Source organism: Pseudorasbora parva, chromosome 19, assembly GCF_024679245.1.
Source record: "Pseudorasbora parva isolate DD20220531a chromosome 19, ASM2467924v1, whole genome shotgun sequence".
In the NCBI taxonomy this organism is placed as follows: Eukaryota; Metazoa; Chordata; class Actinopteri; order Cypriniformes; family Gobionidae; genus Pseudorasbora; species Pseudorasbora parva.
This window is the reverse complement of record NC_090190.1, coordinates 15,236,596-15,259,043: the sequence shown is the minus strand read 5'-3', so window position 1 is coordinate 15,259,043 and position 22,448 is coordinate 15,236,596. Positions and strand designations below refer to the sequence as shown.

Sequence of the window (22,448 nt, the reverse complement as noted above, 5' to 3'; positions counted from 1 at the left end):
TTTATTTATTTAGTTTCAGTTTTAGTTTTAGTAATTATAGTTTAGCAGAGTTACCATAATGAAGTGTAGAGACCAAATCAAGGTTTTTAATTTCAGCAAAGTTTAATTAACAGATTAGAGTTTAATCTTACTAAACATCCTTAAGTGAAATAACTTGATAAACGAGCATTATTGTTTAAACCCAGGACAGTCTTACAAAACATGCATAAAGTTGGGTCTTCACCTTTGAGCAAAAAAGCTTGAGTCAAACTATGACCTATACAGGATCTATCTTAAAGAACAAAATAGATGCAACGTAAAATATAAAAGTAAAAATTATAAATTCCAGACAAACTCACTCATAACAGATGAAATATTGTTAAACAATTAAAAGCTTATTTTAATTTCTTCAGAAGTACAATGTAGGCTAGCAGTGTCTACACACTGTTTTGCTCTGTGTGTGTGTGTGTGTGTGTGTGTGTGTGTGTGTGTGTGTGTGTGTGTGTGTGTGTGTGTGTGTGTGTGTGTGTGTGTGTGTGTGTGTGTGTGTGTGTGTGTGTGTGTGTGTGTGTGTGTGTGTGTGTGTGTGTGTGTGTACATGTTTTTCTAGCCTGGTGAGGACTTCAAACTGAATGCACACAGACTCGTGTCACCGTGGGGACCTAAATTGAGGTCCCCATGGGTACAAAAGCTTATAAATCATACATAATGAGTTCTTTTGAAAATGTAGAAAGTTTCCTGTGATGGGTAGGTTTAGGGGCAGTGTGTGTGTGTGATGGGTAGGTTTAGGGGCAGGGGCAGTGTAGGGGGATAGAAAATATGGTTTGTATGGTATAAAAACTGTCTATATGGCAAGTCCCCACAAAGATAGCGCACCAGACGTGTGTGTGTGTGTGTGTGTGTGTGTGTGTGTGTGTGTGTGTGTGTGTGTTTGTGTGTGTGTTGTGCAATAATTGTAAAGGGGACCAATGTCCTCACTTATCTAGTAAAATATTATGATAACTGACTAGTAAGGACATTAGACTGGTCCTCACTAGTTAAAAAGGCTTATAAATCGGCCAAAACATGTTTTTATTTAAATCTATTGTTTTGCACGTTCTTGGGATGGGTAGGTTTAGGGATAGGGATTGAGTTAGGAGATATAAAATATCATTAACCTGATATAAAATCAATGGAAGTCCATGCAATGTCCTCACTTATATAGTGAAACAAACCTGTGTGTGTGTGTGTGTGTGTGTGTGTGTCTGTCCTGGCATTCCCTACTTTGTGGGGAAATGTCTCCACACAGATAATAATATTATTAGTAGTAAATGATTATGATAACACCTTTGAGCCTGTCAATATTATGCAAACATGAAATCTCAAACGCACAGTAGGCTAGTAACGTTATTTGCTAATATAGTTGCTGACTTTTGCGCCTGCGTCTCTCGTCACGTAAGAAACGGCATTCTAAAGCAGTGAGCTTAAAAGAAGTTCAACGTGCATCTCATTACCTTGTGTTATTTCCCCTTTCACTGCCACGGACGCATTGATTCTTTGTGAACTCCCGTTTAGGACTGGCGTGCCTGTCTGCACGCGTCCGTCAGGACAGCGGTTAATCTCCTCAGATCATTTCACGCGCAGTAGCGCAATAGACACTCCCTCAACCGCCACAGTCAGATTTTCCACCACATTAAAGAGAGCTTATTAACAACGAAAACGAATATTTATTTTTGCTAATTATTATTTTATTTCAGTTAGTTTTTTAGTAAGAGTAGTTAGTTTCGTTTAGTTTTAGTTTTTTATTTATTCAGATTTTTAAATTTTATTTCAGTTTACGAAAATGTTTTTTGACCAATAGTTTTAGTCTTAGTTTCAGTTTTCGTTTACGAAAATAACCTTGGAGTGGTACCCGGTGGGGTCTTCTGCTGTTGTAGCCCATCCACTGTGCGTGTTGTGGCTTCACAAATGCTTTGCTCCAAACTCTGTTGTAACGAGTGGTTATTTCAGTCAAAGTTGCTCTTCTATCAGCTTGAATCAGTCGGCCCATTCTCCTCTAACTTCTAGCATCAACCAGGCATTTTTGCCCACACGATTGCTACATACTGGATGTTTTTCCCTTTTCACACCATTCTTTGTAAACCCTAGAAATGGTTGTGTGTGAAAATCCCAATAACTGAGCAGATTGTGAAATACTCAGACCGGCCCTTCTGGCACCAACAACCATGCCACGCTCAAAATTGCTTAAATCACCTTGTTGACAAGAGAGGAAAGTTTATTTTTTCTGAGGTGTTAAACTTTTTATTTCGTAATAAGACATGGGGCCCTATTTTAACGATCTGAAACGCAAGTGTCAAAGCACGAAGCGGAAGTAACTTTGTGGGCGGGTCTCGGCGCTGTTGCTATTTTCCCGGCGGGATAAATGGCTCTTGCGCCCGGCGCAAATCTAAAATGGGTTGGTCTGAAGTAGCTTCATTATTCATAGGTGTGGTTTGGGCGTAACGTGAATAAACCAATCAGAGCGGCATCCAACATTCCCTTTAAAAGCAGGTGCGCAAGTTCCATTATGGATTGCTATTATTATGGCGTATTTACTTACCAGGCGCACGTTCTTGTAAGAGCAGCCCTTACGAAACCAAAAATATATTGCAGTATATTAGAAACTTTCATGCAATACATTAGGCAATATATTCACATATATGGTAATTAATTTTTATATTTTTCAATATATTGCAATATATTGAAAGTGGCAATCATTCGTATATTTTGCAATATATTACATGAATATATAATATATTTTATAATACCATCAATATATTATTCCATATATGTACAATATATTAAAATATATTTCAAGTAATATATTGGTAAATATATTTTCCTTTCGTAAGGGAGTGAAAGATAGAGAAGTTGTGATGTATGGGGATGGGAGAAACTCACCCAAAATAGCGTCGGTTAAACAGTTTTTCAGTCGATTTTTTTGACGGACAAACCAATTTGTCAGATGTCCTTATATACATATATGTCTTGCCACTATTGGGCAAACAGGTCTGATCCTTAATTACTACAATAAGCCTGAATAATTTGTAAGGTAGATGTATGCCTATTTTTTCACATCTTCGTGGCACACCACAATGTGTTAATATTTTTTTTAGTGTAACAATTTATGGTTTGCAAAAATAACTGTTGCCCCTTATGAAAGGAAAATATATTTACCAATATATTACTTCAAAATATATTATAATATATTGTAAATACATGGAATAATATATTGATGGTATTATACATATTATATATTCCTGTAATATATTGCAAAATATACAAATGATTGCCGCTTTCATATATTGCAATATATTGGTGAATATAAATATTAAATCCCATATATGTGAATATACAGTCTTGTTCAAAATAATAGCAGTACAATGTGACTAACCAGAATAATCAAGGTTTTTAGTATATTTTTTATTGCTTTGTGGCAAACAAGTTACCAGTAGGTTCAGTAGATTGTCAGAAAACAAACAAGACCCAGCATTCATGATATGCACGCTCTTAAGGCTGTGCAATTGGGCAATTAGTTGAAAGGGGTGTGTTAAAAAAAATAGCAGTGTCTACCTTTGACTGTACAAACTCAAAACTATTTTGTACAAACATTTTTTTTTTCTGGGATTTAGCAATCCTGTGAATCACTAAACTAATATTTAGTTGTATGACCACAGTTTTTTAAAACTGCTTGACATCTGTGTGGCATGGAGTCAACCAACTTGTGGCACCTCTCAGCTGTTATTCCACTCCATGATTCTTTAACAACATTCCACAATTCATTCACATTTCTTGGTTTTGCTTCAGAAACAGCATTTTTGATATCACCCCACAAGTTCTCAATTGGATTAAGGTCTGGAGATTGGGCTGGCCACTCCATAACATTAATTTTGTCTGTTTGGAACCAAGACTTTGCCCGTTTACTAGTGTGTTTTGGGTCATTGTCTTGTTGAAACAACCGTTTCGAGAGCATGTCCTCTTCAGCATAGGGCAACATGACCTCTTCAATTATTTTAACATATGCAAACTGATCCATGATCCCTGGTATGCGATAAATAGGCCCAACACCATAGTAGGAGAAACATGCCCATATCATGATGCTTGCACCTCCATGCTTCACTGTCTTCACTGTGTACTGTGGCTTGAATTCAGAGTTTGGGGGTAGTCTCACAAACTGCCTGTGGCCCTTGGACCCAAAAAGAACAATTTTACTCTCATCAGTCCACAAAATGTTCCTCCATTTCTCTTTAGGCCAGTTGATGTGTTCTTTGGCAAATTGTAACCTCTTCTGCACATGCCTTTTTTTAACAGAGGGACTTTGCGGGGGATTCTTGAAAATAGATTAGCTTCACACAGACGTCTTCTAACTGTCACAGTACTTACAGGTAACTCCAGACTGTCTTTGATCATCCTGGAGGTGATCATTGGCTGAGCCTTTGCCATTCTGGTTATTTTTCTATCCATTTTGATGGTTGTCTTCCATTTTCTTCCACGTCTCTCTGGTTTTGCTCTCCATTTTAAGGCATTGGAGATCATTTTAGCTGAACAGCCTATCATTTTTTGCACCTCTTTATAGGTTTTCCCCTCTCTAATCAACTTTTTAATCAAAGTACGCTGTTCTTCTGAACAATGTCTTGAACGACCCATTTTCCTCAGCTTTCAAATGCATGTTCAACAAGTGTTGGCTTCATCCTTAAATAGGGGCCACCTGATTCACACCTGTTTCTTCACAAAATTGATGACCTCAGTGATTGAATGCCACACTGCTATTTTTTTGAACACACCCCTTTCAACTAATTCAACTAATTGCTCAATTGCACAGCCTTAAGAGCGTGCATATCATGAATGCTGGGTCTTGTTTGTTTTCTGAGAATCTACTGAACCTACTGGTAACTTGTTTGCCACGTAGCAATAAAAAAATATACTAAAAACCTTGATTATTCTGGTTAGTCACATTGTACTGCTATTATTTTGAACAAGACTGTATTGCCTAATGTATTATGATATTTTCCAATATACTGCAATATATTTTTGTTTCGTTACGGGGCATCTGTGTAGATTTCATGAGCAAAGTGTATGCGCGTTGTGCACGCTACATTATGGTCAAGCATGCGCCCTTAAAATAGCATAATGAACAACGCGCCACTGACTTTAGACTAGGTTTTTTCTGGTCAGTGGCGCAACTGTTTAATGGAACAGCAAAATAGCACCAGGGATTGTTTGCGCCGAAACACGCCTCCTTTTTTGCGCTGAACCGCCCAGGGAGCGCAAGTTCATTCACTAGTTTAGCGACGTGCTTCTGTGGAGGGAAAAGCGCGCTTTGCGCGGGTGCAGAATAGGAATGACACATGCGTCGGTGTACAAAGTCAATTGCGCTGGGTGCAAGATAGGGCCCATGAAGATAATGTTGGCATAATGACACAGACATAGCCCGGCTACATCTCATCTTGACAGCGTTCGTCTCAGGCAGTTTTAACTTACAGTGCGGTTTGAAGATGACGTTGACTGCTAGAGTTATCAGTGGACGTTTAGTACTTTTATCAACACTTCCATCAAGCTGTTTTTTTTTCTATCAGTAAATGTTCCAATCAAGGATCCAGACAGCGCGTTCTGATCTTCTTCCTTCATTTTACAGTTGAATGGTGATGAGAACTGCTCAGGGTCAAAGTTCAATACAGAATGGATTATATAATAATCCAATAATATAATAATTATTTAATAATATAATATACCTTCTTGATCTCTAAATGTCTAGGTTGAAAGAATCATTGCTTATGTTTTAGTTAGATAGATTATCAAGCTGTTTTTTTTTCTATCAGTAAATGTTCCAATCAATGATCCAGACAGCGCGTTCTGATCTTCTTCCTTCATTTTATAGTTGAATGGTGATGAGAACTGCTCAGGGTCAAAGTTCAATACAGAATGGATTATATAATAATCCAATAATATAATAATTATTTAATAATATAATATACCTTCTTGACCTCTAAATGTCTAGGTTGAAAGAATCATTGCTTATGTTTTAGTTAGATAGATTATAACAGTGAAGGTCTCAGGCAGCAGGTGTTAGGTTTTGTCATTGGGTGAATCAACCATCCAGCCAATCAATCCATTAGCATGTTCATCCACCGCTGGGCTCTACATATAGTATTGATCTATGGTTCATCAGTAGAGCCACACCATAAATAATCATTACATTCAATACTTTGAGCAGGGCTGTGCTGATTGATAAAAAAATCAAACGCAGCTCTTTGCCTGCCAGCATTGCACTCATAATGGGAAGTTAAACATGGGCGTTGCTTGCTTTGTATTAGAAGCTGTTGATTTATTTTACACTGGACTGGTTGTACAGAAATGGTCTGGTTTTTGCAGATGCTTATCATCAGGCAGTGAGCATGGTGCCCTCTGGTGACAATGATGAGGAAATACAATCAACAAACATGGCTTGCTGTAAGGGTCAAAATACAACACTCATTGAGCTTTAAAGCTGATTAAAAATTGTCTTTGGCAAGTGAATAAAACGGTTAATTGCCAGTATATTTTATCTTGTATAATAATATATAATTATGCATCTTAGAACCTTAGCGACTTATTTTAATGTTGCATTATTTCTCTATTTTAGAATTGATCTGATGTTTGTTTAGCTTAGTTAAACTCAAGAAAATTAGCAAATGGGATGATTTAGACTGGTATCATCCTCCTGGAGGAGAACTTCCTCAGTGCCTAAAGCACTAGCATCCACTTCTATTTCGAATGGACCGGTGAAATCCGGAGCGGCAAGAACAGTTGCACTGATTAACAAAATCTTTATGATGTCAAAATAAGGTGACGCAGTTACATTTTAGTTACTCAAATAAGTACTGAGTAATATGAATTAAATACATGTACTTACTACAGTGTTAGGGTTAGTTACTTGTAATTATGCATACATTTCGGTTAGGCTATTATTACTATAGTAAGTACATGCAGTAAGGTGTAACTGCGTCACTATGGAGCTAGAAATATGACAAAATGATCTAAATTTGAATTTTATCAATCTAAATTATTGACAAGTGTAATCTAACAAATTGAATATTATGTTGCATTTTACATACTTTTGAATTAGAATTTTAACTGTTGAATATAGAACATTTGAAATTGAACACATCTGAAATGTTTTTATGTCAACATTTTATTATAGACATGTATTTTCAAACAGCAGATATTTTGTTCTGAATTAATAGAGTGGAAATATTCAGTTTTTGAAAATACAGATTCAAGATTTCAGAGGAAGGAGAAATTCAACACATCAAATTCAATATTCTAAAATTCAAACCGCAGAAATTCAGATCTTAAAGAAAGTAGGCCAGAGGTTATCATTGGGGCGAGTAAATGATGTCAGAAAAGTCAAACGGAGCACCATCTGATCATTTCATTTCCTATTTGTAATGGAATAAATAAAGAGAAAAGAGAGAGTGGCCCTTGTATACTTTAGTTTAGCTTAGATTAATGCACGGAAAATGAGATTTCGGCTAGATTTCTAATTTTTCGTGCGTGGTTTACAAATCGCTGATTAGTGAAGAAAATCTCAGTATTTGACGTCATCTGTCGTTCTCCAGGGCTGAATCCAAAATCGCCCCCTAAACCCTCATTCACTATTCCCTACTTTAGTCCACTATAGGGCTGTCAACGAATATTCTAAATTCGAATATATATTCAAATAGTTTTTAAAAAACGAATTTCAAAGGTGAAAATTAATATTCGAATTAAAAAATAAAATAAAAAAAACAAGCGGAAAAACCCACCCGCCGCGGTAGTAGAGGCGTGGCTGTGTGCTTTGCGAGTGAGTGCGGGTGCATGGGGGTTCAGGGACAGGTCACAGGAGTCACTGCTGAAGTTGACGCGTCTTGCATATAAGATGGCAGAAAGTGCAGAGCCCAACTCGACCTAGTCGACTCAAATTGTTGAGCCGCGAGATAGTTATATATGCAAGCTATGTAAGATACAGTTAGCACACCATGCCTCATTTTATACAACGTTAAACAGAAACACTAAAATGTAGGCTACTGTACTGACTAGGGCTGGGTGATATGGCCAAAAAAAATTATCATGATATAATTTTCCATATCAGTCGATATCGATAAATATCACGATAAATGTACATTTTTTATTTCTTTAAAGTTTTTAAAGGAATATTTTTGCTCCTGAGTGAAAGATGTAGAAAACAGACAGTTAACTGTGGTTTTAAACTATCCTTTATTGTCAAAACATGACAAACAATTCCCAAACAATGAACAATTTATTAAAACTAAGGTAGATTTATTTATTAAAATCTTAATCTTAATTGGTCAGCATTGTTTTACTCTAAACTTTATATCAATAATATTATTACTTAATTGTGTAAGTAGTAAAACACTAAAAACGCAAACGGGCAAAAAAAAAAAAAAAGGTCCCCTGTGCCTCTCTCTCACTCTCTCTCACACACACACACACACACACACCTCACCGACAGTGGGCTGGTCGTGAGAGGAGGGAGAGCAAAGTTCAGCATTTGTGGATCTCCAGTAAGGGCTGTCTAGTCTATTTTATTCATTTTAAACATCGGATGACATTATTTCTCTTTTGATACAAGCGATGCTGAGTCATTAATACATCACCAAAGACAAACAATTATGATAGCGATCATGTACAAGTCCGATGTTTTGGTGATTTATAGTTTGGTAGCGTTAGCTTGTTGTACATCAGCCACCGCAACTAAAGCCCCGTTTCCACCAAAATTACCCGGAACAATTTGTACCAGGAACTTTTTTACAGGAACTTTTCTCCCCCCCAGACCTGCAGCTGTCTGCGTTTCGACCGCGATAAAGTTCCGAGAAGATTAGGCAAATGATGTAGGACTGCGCGCGACTGCTCCTCCAAATCAGTGAAGGACTGTAATCATTTTTAAGTGTACCGATTGAAAGATTTAGTGAACTGTTTACATGAGACGTTATCTAAACCGATCTGGTGTTTACATGTGATGACTTTCAATCGCAATCATTTTGTCACATGCAGTTTGTCTGCCGCACCAAAAATGTCAACGCTGTTTTCTCCAGCAGCTGGAGTGTGTTAACTGTAGCCATAGCAACTCTTAACGGCCACCAGGACTAATACAGTATTATTTATAGCTATTTGTTGTAAAGTGTAATAATCATCTCAGAAAAAAATCTTCTGTCAGGCGCAGTTAAAGTAAAAACTGCCTGGGGCAATATACGCTGTGTCATTACTCCAACATTATCTTCATAACTTACGAAATAAAAAGTTTACCCCTCAGAAAAATGAGCTTTCCTCTCTTGTCAACATGAGCGCGGCGCGCGCCGTCACGTCATGTAAGGACACAGACTTAAAAGTAATCGGTCAGGTCGTTTACATGGTGAAAAAAAATTAATAACGAGTATGGAAGAGATTCAAGCTGTGCTGCTTTTGCTGGTTATGTATAGGTTTACTAAAGAGGTAATTAACAACGACAGAAAAGAGCACTAATATGCAGATTCAGCGGCATATTCAGAAAGCTTGTAAAGCTAGATTTAAAATGACAATGTATATTATTATCAGCTATTACGGACATTGAACGTGAGATGGCTGAGACGACCGCGCGCCACCAGACAGAGAGCAAGACTGATATTTACTGAACGCAGAACGAACCTCGCAAAAGACTTTTAAAAATGCCGGTTGAACTAAAATGCTGCCTGAGCTCAACCAATCAGCATGTTCAGCGCCCAAGTCCCGCCCTCGAAAGTTCCTGAACTTTGAAAAAGTACTACCTCGCGAGCAGGGCCGTTTGGAGGGGGAAATATTTACCCGGAACTTCATTTATACCCTGGTTCCTGCGGTCTAAACACACGAAGTACCACCCAAAGTTCCTAGTTCCTGGGTAAAGTTCCTGTGGTGGAAACGGGGCTTAACACGGTAATAAGCCTGAGTGTGAATGTAGTTAATGTAGTTTTATCGCTGTGCTGGGCTCAATGTTATATGGAAGAACTTCGTAGAAGCACAATCATTTAATAATTCAATTCCGTGTGGTGAACGTGAACATGCATATGATAAGCATGCAGTCCACGTAGGTCGCTCTGTTTTATGGATGGGATCGTCAAAATATCTCCAAACCACTGAAGTTGAGCGAACTAACTTGTCAACGATATCTGTGTCCTCTGAGCTGGTTGTGAGCTCTGAGTTTTCTTCACTATCGCTTATTTTTCTCGCTCAACTTCACTCCGATCCTCCAAGCCTGTCAGTGACTGACTGTAAACAACAGCGCATGCAGCACCTAGAAGCCCGGTCTGCAATACGCATGCACAGCATTACGCATAGCGTGTAAGCATTATATCAAGAATTTATCGAACTGTTGTTATCGTTTTATCGGGATAATTATCGTTATATCTCCCAGCCCTAGTACTGACTGAAGAGATATTGCATGAAGAAAGGATAACTCCACTGCTTTTACTGGTGTGATTATTTACCTTTTCATGTCAAGTAAAAGTTTCATGTTTAGCACAGCAGAGCTCGCTCGGAGCGTTCAATCACTGAATGAAGCCTGCTATATTTGGGACAAGAGTCGCGAGTCGCGCAACCTTAAATTGCTAGCATAAAACTCTTGTTCAGTTTGTTCATTGAGAGAGAGAGAGAGAGAGAGAGAGAGAGAGAGAGAGAGAGAGAGAGAGACTTGACTTTTACAAAACCTTTATTTTACATTATTTAAAAAGAATTTAACACCTAATTAAAATCCCATTAACATTACCATCAAATAAATATATTAAATTGTATTCTTACATACCAAAGGCAAGAAAAAAGAAAAAACTCAATGAATAAATCACATTACCAATTAAAAACCAACCTTCCAAACTCACTCACTGTAACCAGTGCTTCCTTAACACCCCATCTCCATTGAAAAAAAAGAACATTATCAATGTGCTTGTAATATGTGTACTCTATGACCACTCGTGCTTCCACTAAAGATTTAAATAAAGCCACCATACAAATATCTCTTCCTAGATTTTTTTCCTGATGAGATTTCAGGATTGCTAATTTAGCTTGTCCTATTACAAAATTAGCAAGTACACATTGTTCTTTTAAGGATCTCTTATAACAACAGCCCAATATAAATAAACTATCAGTATACAGAAACCCTAATTTTGTTATAATTTTTCTCAACAGTACAAAAATAGGATAAAGTCTAGGACAATCACAAAACATATGAAAAACCGTATCCAAGGCATCACAAAATGGACAATTTGATGCAACATTTTCATTCACCCTTGCGACAAACTTATTTGTGGCTAATATACAATGGATCAATCTCCACTGAAGATCCCCACACCTCTTAGAAATAGGAGGCTTATACAAAAGTCTCCACGATGGAAAAATATCTTCAGATACAGAAAGTTGGGATCTCCATTTAGTATCAATTCTTCCTTTCAACTGATCCAAGTGTAAAGTTTTGACACATATGTGATATAATATTTTTTTCCCTATACAATCAAAAACCAGTTCTCCATAACCCTTCAATAAGGAAGTACAACCAGCACTTTCATCAATTTGACAACCTTTAGGAACCACCTTTAGTGGAGGAAAATTCAGTAGTATAACACCATTTTTTAGAACATCGTTTACAAAATTTTCAATAGATAAAGGAAAAGAGGATTTAAGACCCCTAACAAAACCTTCTAGAATTCGAACAGAATTCAAGCCAACCTGATCACCAAGTGACTGTATAGTTTTCCATTGGCCTCTATTTATGTCGATCAAATCAATAATTTTAGTAACACCAGCATTTACAAATCTATTAATCAAGGAATGCGATACATTTGATGCAAGCTCAATAAGAGGATTAAAAAAAAGAGGTTCTTCTACACCATAATGCTCATCAACTGTTCTTGATATTTCAAACAAATCCCATGATTTAAGTACTGATGTATAAAACTTAAAAGACAAGTCAGAAGATTTTTTAACAATTGATCTCTGTATCAGAAATAATTGTTTATCAATCCCTATTCCCCCAATATCTTTAAGAATAGACTTCCCATACACCACCCAGGGTATATCATTTGAGCTGTACAATAATTTCTGCAATGTTTGCATCCTCATTGACAAGATCTTTGACTCCAGATGTATCAGCCCTTGACCTCCCTCTGCCACTGGAAGGTAGAGGACCCCCTGGGGAAGCCAATGACAGCCATTCCAGAAAAAGTTAACCAATATTTTTTGAACATCTTTAAGCAAATCTTTGGGAGGATCTAAGACAGTAAACTTGTGCCACAGCATTGAGGCGGTTAAGTTATTTATAACTAAACATCTTCCTCTAAAAGAAAGTTGTGAAATTAACCATCTCCACCTCTGAAGTCTACCATTTACACAGTCAACTAATCCCTCCCAGTTCTTCTTTTCATATTGATCATTCCCAAAATAAACCCCAAGCATTTTGAATCCATCCTTGCCCCACCTACACTGGTTTGGCAATTTAGGAGGTTCAAAACTTTGCCAGTCAGCCAGCAATAAAGACGTACATTTTTCCCAATTAATGCAAGCAGATGATGCTTTCTGAAAATTATTTAAACAAGAAATTAGTGCGTTGACATCCTCAGAATTTTTTATAACTATCGTTACATCATCTGCATATGCAATAAGTTTTATGGGAACTATTTCAGGAGAAACAGGAAGAGAAAAACCACATAACTGTTTCCTCAACTTAATTAAAAGAGGTTCTATAGACATCGCATAAAGGAGACCTGATAGCGGACAGCCTTGCCTTATGCCTCTAGTAACTGAAAAAGATCTAGTCAAAGACCCATTAATCTTAAGCATACTATAAATATCACTGTACAGCAGCTTAATACATGATACAAAGTATGGACCAAATCCAAAAGCTTCCAGAGTCCTAAACATGTAGTGATGGTCCACTCTGTCAAAAGCCTTTTCTTGGTCCAAAGACAGTAGCCCAATGTCCAACTTATGCCGTTTTGCAATTGAAATGATGTCTCTCACCAAAAATAAATTATCAAATATTGTCCGCTTTGGTATGCAAAACGTTTGATCTACATGGATTATGGTTGCCATGTGCTGTTTGAGTCTGTTAGTCAATGTTTTCGAAAAGATTTTAAAATCAACACATAAAAGTGAGACTGGTCTCCAATTTTTAAGGCACCCAAGGTCTCCTTTTTTTGGAATCAATGTTAATAATGCTCTCCGACAACTCAAAGGCAGAGTTCCTTCATTAATGCATCCTAAAAGGACATCATACAAGTCTTGGCCGATTAGATCCCAAAAGACTTTGTAGAATTCCACTGAGAGTCCATCTAACCCAGGTGACTTCCCGAGGCTCAACTCCTGAACAGCCTGTGAAACCTCAGAGAACGTTAAAGGATTGTCAAGCTTTGTCTGCTCATTCTCCGAGATGTTCGGCAAATCCTTTAGAAATTGGTCTGTTGTTGAAACATCACACTGATCAGAAGAATACAAGTCCTCATAAAAAGAAATAGCACAAGACTGAATCTCCCGTTGATCAGTTGTCACTCGACCATTTGGAAGTTTCAATTGATGAAATTGTTTCTGCTCCCTTGGCTTTTTTTTTTCCAGCCCAAAAAAAAATGTAGTTGAAGCATCCATTTCATTTAATTGGGAAAATCTAGTTCTTAAAAAAGCAAATTTTCCTCTTTCCTCCAACAGGTTTTTCAGAAGAAGCTTATTCTCTGTGATGTGATCAAAAGAAGTCGAGTCATCCTGAAGACTGATGCTTTTCTCAAGGATATTTCTTTCAAGAGTCTTCATTTTTTCTTTCAGGCTTCCAATACTTTGCGCAGTATATTGTTGGCAAAAGAGCTTTACATGGACTTTTCCAATATCCCACCATTGACTTAGAGATTGAAATCTATTTCTCTCTTCTCTCCAAGATGCCCAGAAAAGATTAAAAGATTGAAGAAAGTTGTGATCTTGTAAAAGTCTATTATTGAAATGCCAATGTGTTTTATAGATTTTAGAAGAAACAACAGAGACAGACATTGAAAAATAATGGTGATCAGACAAAAAAGAAGGAGAAATACAACTATTAAAGAACCTATCTCTATGCCTTTTTCTAACATAAAAACGGTCCAGTCTTGCTCCAGACAAGTTATTTGAATTTTTTTTAACCAAGTATATTGTCTGATTCCAGGAAATGCCTCTCTCCATAAATCAACAAAATCATGGCAATTAATCAAATTTTTAAAAATCCCAGCAGATAATGGGTGGGGTTCATCGTGATTCCTATCCAAATCTGGATTTGTTGTACAATTAAAATCACCCCCCATAACAACAACATTATCTTGAGGACACTGTAATATAGCATCAGAAAGTTTTCCAAAAAAAGTACACGCTCCTGACCAACACTTGGTGCATAAACATTAAAAAAAGTAAAATCAATTTCACCAAGAGTAATATCTACACGCAAAATTCTACCAGGCAAAATCTCTAGCATCACTGGTTGGTTACCAATACGTGACGAAAATAACATGGCAACACCTGCACTTAAACTCGTTCCATGGCTCAAAAATGCATTGCCCTTCCACTCTCCAAACCAGTGTGCCTGATTTTGTAAATCCGAATGGGTTTCTTGAAGCAAGATTATATCTGCCTTTTTTAAGACTAAATAATCAAATAAGGCAGCTCTCTTTGCTGTGCCCCGGCAACCATTAATATTAAAGGTTCCGATGTTCAAAAAAGTCATCTGATAAATAAAAATGGGGCACAAAAAAACCCAAAAAATAAATGCATGTAGAATCATAAATTATTATTATTTCTTATGACAAGTTTTCAATCTTTTTTTAACAGCACTCATATATTTCTTAAGTCTATAACGCTTAGGCTGGTCAAGTTCTTCAAGTGTAGCTTTTCTCATAGCCATAGAAACAGACTCAACAAAAAGTTGTAAATCAGGAAAATAGGCCTCTACTTTGGGTCTTCGCTGATTAAATGTGGCATCAAGAAATGTATGAATCTGTTGAACAGAATAAAAGGATTTCACTTTAAAACTGGATGTCTTCCCTTCAGAATTTCGTTGAGAATTCAATTCAGTCTCATCTACTTCATCTGATGCAGCACTATCTGAATCATAATCAATCAACTGAGATTCACATTGTTCTAACAGTGGGTCTATACTATTTTGTGACAAATTGTCAACCAACATTTGTATCTCGCCTGCAGGCTTGAACTGTTCACCAGAATCATTTGATTCATTTTCTCCAGCAATAACTACTGCTGCATTGTTGCAAACTTTTACTTCAGCAATCAAAAGAGCATCTGTCTCCACAGGCTTTTCATTTGCACTCACAGTGCTCGTGCTGACTGATTCAAGTTCAATGTGTTGTTCTCTATCATCAGACAGAGTCACCATTTCAGTTTGCTCATCATTTTCCCTATTGCTGCTTTCACTCAGACAATGGTTTTCTAATGCTGGATTTACTACTTGCTGTACATTAACAAGTTCACCTTCATTCTCAACTACACTTTCAGACTCAATAGTCAATGGACAAGCCTGCTTTATATGTCCATATCTGCCACAATTGAAACACTTCATCGACTCTGTACTAATAAATATTGTGTAATCCTTGCCTTGCAAAGTCATCTTCGCTGAAACATTCAAGGACTGACAATCTGCGTTCAACACCATATGTGTTTGACGCCTAAACGACATTACATGTTTCAAATCTGGGTTTTTTAGGCCAAGACGGATCATTTTTATCGGGCCCACCAGTTTACCATAACGACCAAGCAAGCGCTCCAATGAATCGTTAGGAATAAACGGAGGTACGTTAGACAACATAACTTTTTTTGCCAAGTTAGATAGCGGTAAAACTGGCAAAAAAACATTCCTTACAGACAAGCCACGCTCAACCAAAATATCAACCATCGGCTCCTCTTTAAGAAAAACCACTAAGGCCTTATTCATCCTAGATGCCGACAAGATATTAAGAGCACCTATTTCACCACCGATAGCATTTAAAACATCTTCGACTGTGATTGATTCATCCGGCATGCACTTACATCCATGCCGGGCAGTTAAAGATGAAAACCCATCAGAATCAATCCCCATTTCACCGACACTCTACACACAAAAATTATACACCTTTGTTAATCGCTCCACAAGTAAGAAATGTAAAGGGAAACTTACAAAGAGGAAAAACCCCGTCAGCACTCACTCAGACACTCACACACCTCCCGCTGCCACTCCTCCACACACACACGCGCAACCGGAAGAGAGAGAGAGAGAGAGAGAGAGAGAGAGAGAGAGAGAGAGAGAGAGAGAGAGAGAGAGAGAGGTCTGCGCTCTGCGGTCTTAGCCATTAGCTGATTTACTTGTTTTTGTGTAAGTAATAGGTTGTCAGATATGTATAAACTTAAATAGACAACCTATACAAGTAGTTATGTCTCTTTGCATTAATTTGTCCTTTTATTGACTAAATGCGCACCCAGATGTTCGAGTAGTTCAAATATTCGTATTTGTTTTAGAGGGAATATTCAAACGTCATTTTTGAGCAATTTTGACAGCCCTAGTCCACTAACAGTTAACTTGAAGGAGTGAATAAAAACGAGTGTGAAGTCAGACAGCATGATGATCTGCCAAGAATTTGTTTGTGTTCAATTTAAAATGTTCTATATTCAACATTTAAAATTCTAATTTAAAACTATGTATAATGCAACATAATATTCAATTTTGTTAGATTGCACTTGTCAATAATTCAGATTTATACAAATCAAATTCAGATAATTTTGTCATATTTCTAGCTCCATACGTTACTTTAAATTAAAGTGTTACCAAGATTTTTTTTCTTATGTTTTTGAAGTTAGTCTCTTATGCTCACCAAGGTTGCGTTTATTGATTAATAATACAGTAAACCGAAATATTGGAAATATTACTTACAATTTATATTTAATAACTATTTCGGTTATAGTATATTATACAATTTATTTATTTATGCATTTTCAGCAGCCATTATATTTCAGTCTTCAGTGTCACAAGATCATTCAGAAATATCCTGATTTTGTGCTCAAAAACACTTATTATTAATGTTGAAAAAAGTTCTGCTGTTTAATATATATTGTAATAGAACCATGGTATTTTTATTTTAGGTTTTATGTATGAATGGAAATGAATGAATATATAAAATATTTGAAATATAAATCAATTGTAACATTTACTGTCTTTACCGTTTAGATTTTGTATTAATTTAATTAGGAATCCTCCACATGCAGACCCTATTCAGGTTCAGCTGAAGTTTTGCTGTACCTCCCATAGGTGTTATTGGTCTGTAGGATGCTTTTTCAAACTGCTCCCACAGTAACTCAAAGCTCCAAACTTGGATTCATCCATCTATAATACTTTTGTTGCAATCTTTTACCATTCAGTCTTTGTTCTTTTGCCCGTCCTGTGCCTTTTCTTCTTTTTGCCAGTGTCAGATGTGACTATTTTTTTTTCTTTGAACCTCTTAAAAGCTCAGCATCTCAGTCTTCTCTTCACTGTTAGTGATGAAAAGCTGTTTCGTGTGTACTGTTCAATGTAGCTGCCAGATGAGCACCAGTAAGGGGTCTGTTTCTCAAACTAGAGACCCTGATGTTCTTGTCCTTTTGTTATTCTGGGTCGTCCACTTCTCTCCCTGTGCTGGTTATAGATCCAGTTTGCTTTCAAGACAGTAGTTCATGAAACAACCTTCATCTCTCAAAACAAAGTTTTTAGAAAAAATATTACTTTTTTTCTTTTCTTTTTACCAAAAAGTTATTTGCTAGAAATGCAAGTGTACTCAATACTTTTAAAGATACAGTATTTTGTCGTTACAGTTCAATGGACAACACAAGGAGTAGTAGTATTAGTAGAAGATATCATATACCATTGTGTACGATTACTATTATTATTAATAATAATATGCATTATTCATATAAGATTTTCTAGTGTGAAGTATATTTTAACAAGTCTTAATTCTCCTGTGTTCACCAACCAGTGGCACATTTGGGAAATAATAATAATAATAATAATAATAATGATATGATAATAATAATGAATGATTTCTGTTCCACTCTGTTAGACTGAAGACGAGGGTCACTGGTGAAGTCCTGCGTGAAGAAGCCTCCAGGGCCCGTAAATTCTGTGGAAGCAGGCTGGATCTGGAAGGCTTTGCTCAGTACCTCAATCAATCCATGACAGAAGCAGTCCAGGACATCTTCTCACTTTTTGAGGAGGTTAAACATTTACCAGAAGATCTTTATTAGAGCATGACTGAATGGAAAACAAATTAATGTGCATTTCAAACAGATCAGTTGTAATCAGTTGCATATTTACATGATGTCTGTCAGACTGATGACATTTGAATGAATTGTTTCCAGCACGGGCAGATGGATGTTAGAGAATATGTCATCGCCCTGTCAGTGGTTTGTAGACCTTTCAGATATCTGGAGACCATTAAACTGGCCTTCAGGGTGAGTTGGGTTTCTACAATCTCTCGTTCTTTTTAAATTGACTAAATTGAATTTGTGAGTCAGAACCTCACACAAATGCAGTATATTATATTCTGTTTAATAGATTCTTGTGCTTAATATTTATTTGTAAAAAATTAAACTTTTAATCTAATGGACTTTCACTTGTGTCCAGATGTTTGAAGCACAGGAGGATGGAGCAGTTGTAGAAGATGAGTTGGCGGTTATTCTGAAAACAGCTCTAGGCGTTGGAGATTTCGCTGTTTGCGATCTTTTCAGGGCCATAGATTGTCAAGACAAAGGGAAGATCACATTTGGTAGGATGCTTTACTTTCATTTACTTGTTGAATGTGTCTGATTGCTTAGGTCACAGTGAGCAAAAGATTAAAGTTTTACAAAATAAATATGAAATGAATAGTTCTATGGTCCTTGATTATAATTGGCTGAGCCATGTTCTAAGAAATGAGAAAAGCCTGCATTAAGCACAACACCTCCATTTAGCTGTTCTAAAATCTCTGTGAACCACAGTTTTGGAGCTTGTTTCATTATAGAATTGGGGGGGGGGGAATGCTGTTTCATGCATACTGAGCTTTTTACACTGTTAAAGACTTGGATTCCTATCCTAAACATAGACAAAGTTTCAAAAACTAAATTGAACGTTTGATGGAGTATTTCTGTGTCAAATACTCCTTCCGGTTTCTCACAAGTTTCGGAGATTTTTTTTTTTGAGTATGGGTCCGCTTGACGTCGACGGAGCAGAATGTCCTTGTATGGGCCGTACACATTTCCATCGCGCCACGCTCCACTTTATTCCTATGGGTGACGTCAAGCGACTTCTACGCGTCCGCATAGCATTCCGGGAAGGCAGCGCTGTATCTGAACCGATTTGAACGCAGAAATGGCAGGAAGCGTCACAACATCAATAATGCGTTCGATTTATATAGCGCTTTTCAAGGCACTCAAAGTGCTTTACATAGAAGGGGAATCTCCTCAACCGCCACCAATGTGCAGCATCCACCTGGATGATGCGACGGCAGCCATATTGCGCCAGAACGCTCACCACACACCAGCTTATGGTGGAGAGGAGACCGAGTGATTAAGCCAATCAGGATATGGGGGATTATTAGGAGGCCATGATGGACACAAGCCAATGGGCAAATTTGGCCAGGATGCCGGGGTTACACCCCTACTCTTTTTCCGAAAGACATCCTGGGATTTTTAATGACCACAGAGAGTCAGGACCTCGGTTTAATGTTTCATCCGAAAGACGGTGCTCTTTGTCAGTATAGTGTCCCCATCACTGTACTGGGGTGTTAGGACCCACACAGACCACAGGGTGAGCACCCCCTGCTGGCCTCACTAACACCTCTCCCAGCAGCTACCTGGTTTTCCCAGTTGGTCTCCCATCCAGGTACTGACCAGGCTCAGCCCTGCTTAGCTTCAGTGGGAAACCATTCTTGGGCAACAGGGTGATATGGCTGCTGGTGACATCACACTTCAGTTGTTTCGCAAAAGTAGATCTCCATGGTCACTGCTGTCACAGGACTTCACGAAATCAACAGTGTTACCAAAGAAGTGAGTTTATGACGGAGAGGTCCCAGCGATAAAGGTTCACGGTCCTGCTTTGGAAACAGGCGGTGAGTCAAACCGCTTCAAATGTCTATGTTGTTGGCTATCGTCGCGTAAGTAAACATCAGTAAACAACACGATCGTGTATAACGTTAGTTAATTTATCAATGGAGCATGCAATCTATGGTGTGTGTTTAAATACATTTGTTTAGCTGACCAATATAGGTGTCAGTTTGTTTATTGTAAAACCACCCCAAACATAAACCTAGGGGAAGTTCTCACAAAGCGTGCTTCTTCAACGGTTACTCCATTGTTGTTCTATGTATAACGTTACACCTAGTCTGACGTGTAAAACTGTTTGGCTTGCTACTGCTAAGGTTTAGTCGCATACAATAGTCCATAAACCAAATCATGTCCTCATAAACCACGAGTAAACACACACAAATGTTGACAGGCCACTAAATACAGTACATACCACAGAGACAGACGTCCTGCTGTTGCTGTTTCTCCTGTTCAATTTATTTCAGCCTCCAGATCTGATTCTGGATCATATATGTATTAGTTGAATCTGATTGATAGCCATGGTTTATTAGAGGAACGTTTTCTTCTCCACGCTTGAGGACGTCACTGCTTTGTGTGCGCTCGTCATTCTTTAGCTCCGCCCACACGATACGCCTCCAGCCGCTCGGTTTTTTTTCCGGAAAGACTCGGTACAGCCCATATTTCTTTTATAAGTATAATAAAACTAAAGACTTTTCGGAGATATGAAGGATGCAATACTACTCTATAGGTACTCAAGATTGACATGAAATTGACTGAAACTGAGTGCTTCACCCCCCCTTTAACAAAAAAAGGTAAATGTAATTCTAATTTTGACAACATTAAATGCACTTATTTTTAACAAGGGACCACTACATGCTTAAGAAATATGTGTAAAAAAATGTAATATGTTTTGCCCTTTTTTGTTGAAAACGGGGGAAAAAAGAGTTAAATTAATGACATTTGTCTCATATGTTTGGTATGTATTACCTTTTAAACATGCTATGTTTTGTGACAGATGATTTTTGCCAGTTTATGGAGAAATGTCCTGATTTTGTGGAGCAGTACCACTGTCTCCATGAGCCAATCCCTCAACACTCCAGAGAACCCACTTCACCCTCAGAGTCTCAGCCTTCAACTAACGGCTTCTGTGCTGACTTCAGCCCTCGAGATCCAAACACTGACAGTGCTGCACACAGCAAGAAACAGGACTAAAAGCAGCTTTTACTATCACAGCCTGTCACCCTCAGTGTGGGAGGGTGTTTTGTGTGCATGTGTGTACTTCTGTGTGCAGGAGAGGTGATGACAGACATTATCTTCAAGTTCAATCGGAATTTGCATCTGGGTACATTACCCCAGGGATTTTTTTTTTTTTTTTTTTCTGTTAAAAAAATCTTCAAGGCGGTTTGTTTTCTGACAGATCTTACGAATGGAATCCAAACTGACTACATTTGAATGCCTTGCATTGTTTTTGTTGGTGTTTTTTCTTCTTCTTTTTTTCAGAGATTATAACAGATTTTCTATATAAAGTATTGTTTGCTTTATAACATGAGCGTGTGTTTTTAATATATTCAACAACAAACAAGTCTTGGCTGATATCTTTCAAGGTGTTGAGGTGTATTATTAACAGTGGGGCAATATTACAACACATACCACCAAAATATATTTGTAAAAGAAAAATTTTTGTGAACCTTTTAGTCTCAGGTTGGCTTTTAGACGGAATTAATTCTTTCATTAATAAATCCTATAGACAAATTAACTCAAATATGTCTGAACTATTTTACTAAGGTGAATGTTTGTTTAAGAACACATTATTAATGTTAAAATCTAGTAATTTTCCCCAATTCTATATTTTGTCAAATGGTTTAACTTATTGAGCTTCTGTTCGAAAGTCAGCTCCTCCTTTCCACAGTATTAAAAAAAAATAATCCTTAATTGTTCTAAATATTTGTATTGTTGTCGTATAAAATGTTCCTGTTTGTAAAGTCAAAAAGATTTTCTTATGAATGACTTTTTCTTCAATTAGTGAGTTTTTACTGCTCTATTGGGAAAATAAATGTGATTTATTGACCATTTAAAATTACATTTTAATAAGCAACAGACGACCAAACTACTGACAATTGGGCCTTGACAACTCTTTAAAGAACGCAATTCCAGTGTAGGAGTTTATTTATTAACTCTGTGGAACTTCACCACAAAGGGGCGCAATATATCCACAAAAGTCAAGAGAGTGACTTCAAATCATTGTTGGACGTTGTGCTGATTGTGTTTGCGATAGTAGTTTTAGAAAATGTTTGAGATTCTGATTTTGGAGGATGTTACAATGTTGCTTTTGGAAGCATCTCAGTGACATGACGTCATAGAGTCACTGAGCCTGAGCAATTTGA

At 37.3% G+C, this 22,448-nt stretch overlaps 1 protein-coding gene across 1 annotated transcript in view; it reads left to right on the top strand.

Moving 5' to 3' along the window:
• Nucleotides 1–21,610, top strand: part of lpcat1 (lysophosphatidylcholine acyltransferase 1) — a 45,002-nt gene extending 23,392 nt beyond the window's left edge. The window contains exons 11-14 of the mRNA XM_067425710.1: nt 18,066–18,219; nt 18,364–18,456; nt 18,629–18,770; nt 21,080–21,610. Of these exons, the coding sequence (XP_067281811.1) occupies nt 18,066–18,219; nt 18,364–18,456; nt 18,629–18,770; nt 21,080–21,276 (586 nt within the window). The 3' untranslated portion in view covers nt 21,277–21,610. The remainder of the gene's footprint in view (nt 1–18,065; nt 18,220–18,363; nt 18,457–18,628; nt 18,771–21,079) is intronic.
• Nucleotides 21,611–22,448: the final 838 nt, after the last annotated feature.